The sequence below is a fragment of the Triticum aestivum genome, chromosome 6B (assembly GCF_018294505.1).
Source record: "Triticum aestivum cultivar Chinese Spring chromosome 6B, IWGSC CS RefSeq v2.1, whole genome shotgun sequence".
In the NCBI taxonomy this organism is placed as follows: domain Eukaryota; kingdom Viridiplantae; phylum Streptophyta; class Magnoliopsida; order Poales; family Poaceae; genus Triticum; species Triticum aestivum.
The window spans coordinates 654,074,969-654,082,771 of record NC_057810.1 but is presented as its reverse complement, the minus strand read 5'-3'; the positions used below and the strand labels follow the sequence as shown (position 1 = coordinate 654,082,771).

The 7,803-nt window shown below is 46.4% G+C and overlaps 1 protein-coding gene across 1 annotated transcript; it reads left to right on the top strand.

The window, feature by feature from the left end:
- The first annotated feature begins 2,840 nt into the window (after nucleotides 1-2,840).
- LOC123134714 (uncharacterized) lies at nucleotides 2,841-5,686 on the top strand. The gene is made up of 2 exons (XM_044553908.1): nucleotides 2,841-4,025; nucleotides 5,286-5,686. Exon 1 carries the CDS (start codon nucleotides 2,951-2,953, stop codon nucleotides 3,563-3,565), a length of 615 nt encoding a protein of 204 aa, XP_044409843.1. The 5' UTR covers nucleotides 2,841-2,950; the 3' UTR covers nucleotides 3,566-4,025; nucleotides 5,286-5,686.
- The last annotated feature ends 2,117 nt before the right edge of the window (nucleotides 5,687-7,803 follow it).

Sequence of the window (7,803 nt, the reverse complement as noted above, 5' to 3'; positions counted from 1 at the left end):
CATCTCGATCGATCGGGGTCCTGTTCATCCAGCGGCAATGGCCTCTACTACCACGGGGTCCTGTTCATCCAACCCCCCACCGGGAACTGTTCATCCAACCCCCCAACAACACTCACTGTTCATCCAGAGGCAGCAGGTTCAATCGGCTTCAATTAGCAGCAGTAGCGAAGGAATCACTCGGGTTCAGTTAACAGCAAGGGATCGATCGATCGCTCGGGTTCAGTAATGCGTAGCCTGCAGTGCAATCGCTCGGGTTCAGTTGGAGTCCAACGCCTCGTTCGGGTTTAGTTAGAGCGCAACGCCTCGCACACACGCGCGTATGTGTACGAGAGAAATGCGCATCGCTCGGCCCCCGACCACCCACCGTAACCGGGAACTCCTCGATATTTTGCTCACCCTCGCTTCTACCACGTTTTTTTCCGTCATAGACAACCCAAAGAATGTCATGCGGTTGCGTCTCCGGCCCGCCCAGGACGAAAAACCCATTTTCTGTCATGATTTTTTGTCATAGAAGTAGGAGCCCACCACATCTATGATGATACCGGATTTTGTCACAATTATCATCATAGAAGTGTCATAAGCATGACAGAAAAAAAAATCGTTCGGCCTAGAATGTCACAGATGTGTCTTTTTTTGTAGTGTGTGTACGTGTTGATTCCACCCTAACCTTTCCGAAGCGGACCTCTCTTAATAGTATGTCTTTCCTACGACTCAAATCCACCGAAAAGAAACATAGAGAATCGCCGTCTTCAATAGGCTCCGAGGGGCACCGAATCGTCTTGTGCCTAGGCATGAGATAACTGAAATGCTCAATGCACACGATTAGTCTGCAAATGTACTGTCATCAATCACCAAAACCACATAGGGAGAAATATGCCCTTACAAGTAATTTGTTTACCCATCGGAGTTATTTATGGGAGAGATGCCTTTAGTGAATGCTATGGGCCCCAGGTCCATTCACCTCTATGATGAAACAAATCTTATAATTCCTCACTATTTCCTTTTACATTTATTTATTATATCTATCACTACCAGATTTGATACTTGCAACTAGAAAGAACAAGGGGAGTGACACTCCCTTGCCTTTGTTGGGTGCAAGCATTTGTTTATGTGTGTGTAGGTACTGCTAAGTTATTTGTGTGCCGTCTCCTATTGGTTCGATAATCCTTGGTTCTTAACGGAGGGAAATACTATCTGCTACTATACTACATCACCCTTTCTCTTTGTGGAAATCCCAACATATTTACAAGTAGAGATACCGCGCTCAAATGCGTTCATGTGTTTGCCAAGACATTGATCTGGGATTTTGGTCCCGAGTACCTCCGAGCTCCCAATGAGGAGGACACAAAGAAGTTGACATCGATGAACGAAGCAAGAGGATGGTTGGGCATGCTTGAGAGTGTGGATTGCACGCACTCAAGGTGGAAGAACTGCCCTAAAGCTTGGGTCAGGCAGTACACCGTCCGTAAACCTGCTCGAAGTTGTAGCTTCACATGACTTGTGGATTTGGCATTGCTTCTTTGGATAGCCGGGGTGTCTCAATGATATCAATGTACTGCATAGATCACATCTTTTTGCGCAGCTAGCTAGTGGAAAAGGTGCGGCTTGCAATTACACCGTCAATGGACATGATTATACCTAGCCATTTGTCGGGCCGGGCCGGGCCTACCAAAGCCCGATGCAAAAAAACCAGGACCAAGCCCGGCCCGGCCCGGACGACGGGCCTAAAAATCGGGCACGAACCCGGCCCATCACGCTAAAAGCCCACCGGGCCCGGGCCTCGGGCCGGGCCTCTTCGTCAATGTGCGAATATGACTGGACCGGGCCCGGCCCTGCCCGACCGTCGGGCTTGAAATCTAGGCCTGAGCCCGACCCGTGGACAAGGTCAGGCCGGGCCGGGTCGGGCTGCCCATGGCTAGGTCTAGACATGATTATAGCATGGGGTATTGTCTTGCCGACAATATCTATCATTCATGGGCAGCAATTGTGAATACCATCAGTAAGCTAGAAATCGGGAAACAAAATTTTTTTGCCCAAACTCGAGAAGCATGTCGAAAGGATATTGAGAGGGCATTTGGTATGTTGCAAGCTCGGTTTGCCGTTGTTGGAGGTCCTGTGCGCTACTGGGATAAGAAATCCCTCTCAAATATCATGGTTGCATGTGGAATTATACACAACATGACCATCGAGGACGGGAGGGATTTAAACTTAGAGTTTTACTTTGGCAGTCGTGCCACGCCTAGCAGGTCCCAGATGAGATCGTTGCATTTCTTGAGACCTACAGAAGATTCAGGACAATGCCGCACACACCCAGCTCCGCGACGACCTCATTGAGCACCGGTGGCAACTGTATGGGAGATAGACTCCCATTGTATCCATCTGATCTTATTTGTATTCATGTCTTTTAGTTCTGGACCATTTGTTATTGCATAGTTATTCAGATTTGAACATTCATTGTAATTAAGGGGATTATTGTGTTGTACGATGCTAAAACATTATAGTTTTGATTTATGTGCCGCAAATCAGTTTTAGGGGAATAGGCAAAATCATGATTTTAAACAATACTATAATGTAAAAGGAACAACTACAACATCAAGGCACATAGTCTCGCTAAATGGTCATTTGTGGCTTCTTCAGCCCCCGATATACATTATATCCCTATATGAACCTTGTTTTTTTATGGAATGAACCTTGTGCTATTATTTACTCCATTAATCAATAATAATAAAGGGAGCCTGTTTAGCCTTAAATTTTTTTTTAAAAAACTCAAGCAGCTTGGCTAAACCGAACCATGTACCCACGAACCGACGCAGCACCGACCGGGTCCGTATAGGGCCGCACTCGATTCGCCTCCGCCACACCCATCCTTCCCCACCCAAATCTTCGCCTCCGCCGCACCCCAACCTTCCCCAAACACTCGCCTCCTCCTCCGCCGCCGCCGCCAGCGCTGATGGGCGAGCCCGCGGATGGTTTCTTTCTCCGCCTTCCGCCGGAGCTCGTGGACGAGATCCTACTCCGCCTTCCGCCGGACGAGCCCGCCTGCCTCGTCCGCGCCTCCGCCGTCTGCAAGCCCTGGCGCCGCTTCTTCGCCAGCGCGAACTTTCGCGGCCGCTACCGCGAGTTCCACGGGGCACCTCCCGTCCCGGGGCTCGTCCAAGAGGCCGCAAGCTTCTTCGCGATATCTGCGCTTCCAACCCTACCAGACCTTTCACACTTGGTCGCCGCTGCCCTGAAGGCCCTGGACTGCCGCCACGGACGCTACGTGTTTGACTCATACGACCAGTACTGGCAGGGGGATACCGTTCACCTGACCGTCCTGGACCCTCTGACGGGCCATGGGCGTCGCATTCCCACACCCATGGACAATCGTTTGCTCTGGTACAGTGTGGCCGTGCTCTGCGCCACACAAGGCTGCGACCACCACGATTGCCAGGGAGGGCACTTCAGTGTGGTCATCGTGACCACCAATCACGAGCAAAGGGTGACCCTAGGTTGGCTCTACTCGTCCGAGACAGAGTTGTGGAGTGCTCTTACAAGTGTTTCCCATCCAAATGTCCTCAAGTAGTATAGTTATATCCGTGGCTCGCCTAGTGTGCTTGTGAGTGATACCCTGTACTTTGACTTGGATGGTATCATTCAGTGTCACCTTGGTTCCCGACGTTTGTCCATGCTCGAGAGACCGGCAGATGGCAAGGGGTATCTCATGACAGCAGAAGACGGTGGACTAGGATTCGCCACCATGGTGGATGTCACAAATCTAACCCTTTGGTCAATGCAAACTGGACTGGAAGGAGCCATGGGATGGGCAAAAGTAAGGACAATTGATCTTACGCGGCTGCTACTTGATGGGGCGCTCTCCATCACGTCAACTCAAGATGGAATTTGTGGTGTTGCCGAAGGAGCCCAAATCATTTTTTTGAGCACACGGCTTGGTACCTACAGAATTGACCTCAAGTCAAGGCGAGCCAGGATTGTATCTGGTCCCGGCAGCAAAGTCTTTCCCTGCCAGAGATCTTACATACCAGGTATTATTCTTTATGATTCTTAGTCCATGCACACAGCCTTGTACAATCATGTGTTATGATTTGTTGGTCCATATTTTCTTGATGAATCGCTACTAAGATTAAGCCTGGAAGGAAACATGCAACTTAACAGTAGCTACTAAGGCCGGCTGTCCATCGATGATCCATCCATCATGAATGCAGTCAAGTTGTACACATGCCAAATTAACCAACATGTAGCATGTGGTCTTCGAGTAAGGAAATGATCAGCAGTAGCAGCCACCCAGACGCAAAATGAGTCCCCAGACTCAGCGGATTAAGCCCTGCATTCGTAACATAGTGTGTGATGAGAAACCAACCACACCCTTGTTAATTAGATGCTACGGAAACATCTATCTGGTTTCAGATACTCAAAAAATAGGATTCATTCATATATTCATTATGCTGACGGAAGTTCGTTTGGTCTTGATTTCCTCATCTCCAGATACCTGTGGAGCAACCAACATTGTCATCAGTCAAACAACTTTGTACTATTCCTTGTTATCTCACAATTTTTGCATGATTCAAACACACTATCTTCACCATCATGAAAACTGGATTGAAAGCACCAAAGTTGTATCATCTCAACTATTGAACAAAACCCAATGGAACAGTTAATTTCAAGTGGAGGCTACATCGGGCGCTAAAAGATCAGTTGTTTGAATGCCTCCATTAGAGTGAAATGCATTAAATTGATGCATTCAGTTAGAACCTAATAGGTATACTTTTTAGAAATATATGAGCTAGATGGTTAGTTATGAGTGAAGCCATCCATACAAGTTGAGATATTAATAATCCCATATGTAGAATTCAAGATATGGAGAAATGTTGTTGTTCTTCTGCTGATTGGTTGTTCGACCAAATGTACTGCAAATGATGTAATTGTTCAAGATATAGAGAAATGTTTGTTCTTCTTCATTTTAGCGACTTATCCATCCCAATTATTCAGATGATGAAAGTACTACTGAATGTTCTGGATTGTTTTCTTGGGCAGCACTTAATTGTTGCCAAAAGGTTTCATATCTTATTTGAAAGTATACAACATTGCATATTTCTTTTGTACATACCAATACATTTTGAGGCAGATCTGACATACACACGGGAGGTGTATAAACCATTAGCTATTGTGTTTGTGTTAGCGTGACTTGCTGATCCTTGTGGTTTGTGAGTACGCAAAATGTACATTCAGTTAAACCTCATCATCAACTAGTTGATCTAACATTTTGATAACTTGCATTTCTGCAGTAATGGAAGCAGCTTGTATGGAGCAGGAGCAGTGAGCTGGTGCTTGAAGTTCTTTGTCAAGATCGAGTTTCTGTTAAGTAAGTACACTTTTGAATGAAGGGGGAGGTGGTGGTGATGTTACATGTCACAAATGTAGTACTGGATCTGGAGAATACTGCTGGTGTTAGTGTTGGTTGATGGAATTTGTTTAGTAAGCTGTCGCGTCCCTGCTTGCAGTTTGTTAAGGCCCTTTCAGTCACTTTGTGATCTTGTGAAATACTATGACAGCATCGCAATGCAAGGATGGTTTTAATGGGAACTGGCCTGCTATTGAAAATTACTTGATTATCATGTAAACTTGGAAGTGTGGACAATACTTTGTACTAGGCAGGGTACTATAGGTCTTCAAGGTTTTATTTCCATTCTTGACATGCCTTCATCCGAGCTCTAAGCAGTTACATAGTCAGGCTCTAGCATACAGCAATCATTTGCTCTGATCCTTTCTTCGGTTAAACACCCGCTATTTTGATTCAGACAACAGAGTGAAGTGAAAATCTGGCACGTCCAAGCAGCATCCAGCGGCCCAAGTTTAATTTCCCAATTAGCTCCCTTTGGCTTACCCTCTTGTGCTTTAGCTGGTAGAAGTATTTTTACCGTAACCTGGGCTATAGAGTAGAGTCATGTAAGAGCAGGAGCTCGGGCTGATTTTGGTCCCGAAACTAAGCCCTAGCCGCCACCAGTCGCGTGCCAAGCTATATTTCAAAAATACCAAAAATACTATAACCCAAAAATTCCCCACAAGTAGCCCCTTCAGTGCTGTGTTAGTCTGAATCGTTTCTTCGGTTTCTTATGATCCTGTCAACGATTATCACTGCCGAGCAGGGCGTATACTGTTTAGGCATTTTGCGGAGTAGATGAAGGTAATGTGGGGTCGACGATACACAAGGTAGCAGTTTTCTCCACAAGCAGGTCACATATTGTGGGGATTGGTAATCTATCTTAGGACACTGCTCCCTGACATGGCCCTCTAGATCCCAACACCTGAAGATGGGAGATTAACGGCATCGCCTAGGGCACCCAAGTCATTTTTGTGAGCACATGTGTTGGTTCCTACATGGTCGATCTCAAATCAGGGCGAGTCAGGAAGGTTGGAGCAAAATGCACCTTCCGTTTGAACCTGATTCACCAATTGATTGATTTTGTATTGTAATATCTTGCACTTCTGCAGCAGCAATGGAAGCAACCTCTACGGGCTAGGGGCAATGAGCTGGTGTTTCAAGTGTTTGTCAAGCTCCCCTTTCTGGAACAAGGGGAAGGTGGTAGTTGCTGGTGCTTCTGACGTGGTCTTTTGAATTGTTTTATGATCTTATTCAAAACAATGAGAATGAACAGAGGGAGTACAGGTTATATGATATATGATTCTGGATTATTTTCATCTTAACCGGGCTGGAAATTGTTAGATCGTCATGGATGAGCTCCCATTACCCCTTTAAAAGATGCTAGAGTACCAGCATCCTAGGGGCATTCGCGCCCTCAGTCGCCCTCCTCTCCACCCGATCCTCCCGCAACGCGCACCGCTGCCTGCCTGGCGCACTCCCCGCTGTTCGACTGCGCAATCCTGCACCTCACTGCCCCAGCGGCCCGAAGGTCCATGACCTGTGGGTCGTGAATGCTTGCCGGGCCTTCTCGTCTTGGTATGTGTAAGCTTTGTACCATTTCATGTCCTTGTTTGTGTGGGTGGAGGTGTGAGGGCTCGGGGAGTTAAATGCATAGAACCACCACTTTCGTGTCACGACTTGCAGAAAACCATCACTTTACAAAACGTGACATACCGAGAGAACTTACATGTGGGCACTGGTTTTCGTAGATTTTTTTTGGTGAAGGGTTGGAACACCAATAGACAAGAATGCACTAGATATCCTCCATTACAGTTATACTCTGTGCTGGCCTTAACTTGAACTATGACCATTTCTTCTTTTTGCTTACTCACGGGGCTTGACCCTAATGGGCAGGCCGTGAACTTCTTTGGTTGTTTGTTATTCTTGTGACTCATGGAGCAACTTGGTCCGCAGGTTCTGTACACACTATTTTCATCAACTTGTGTGGTAGCAGCAATATTTGTGTGACGACATGCAGTCCAAACAGAGGGAAAAACTTTGTAGAGATAGAAGTTTCACTGTTACAAACACAATAAAGGTACCCTCTGCTCCTTCCTTTGACACAAACCATTTCAGATCATCTATGTCTACCAACCAGCATCTATATATAAATAACAGCGGTGATATTATAAGGTGGCGGTATTATATAGTACTCCCTCCGTCCCATAATGTAAGACGTTTTTTGACACTACACTAGCGTCAAAAAGCGTCTTACATTATGGGACGGAGGGAGTATTTTCGTAGTTGAGGACTTGGTAGTCAGGGCATGCGGATTACAAGCACCATGCCAAGAAAACTTACATGCTCTTGTCATTGCAGGTTTCATGGAGGTAGTGCCTTCTTCTACATGATGGGAATTCAACGACATTTTGTTGTTTTGT

Excerpts from the sequence above, each read along its gene's own strand:
- LOC123134714 (XM_044553908.1), top strand. The coding sequence starts at position 2,951 with ATGGGCGAGCCCGCGGATGGTTTCTTTCTCCGCCTTCCGCCGGAGCTC.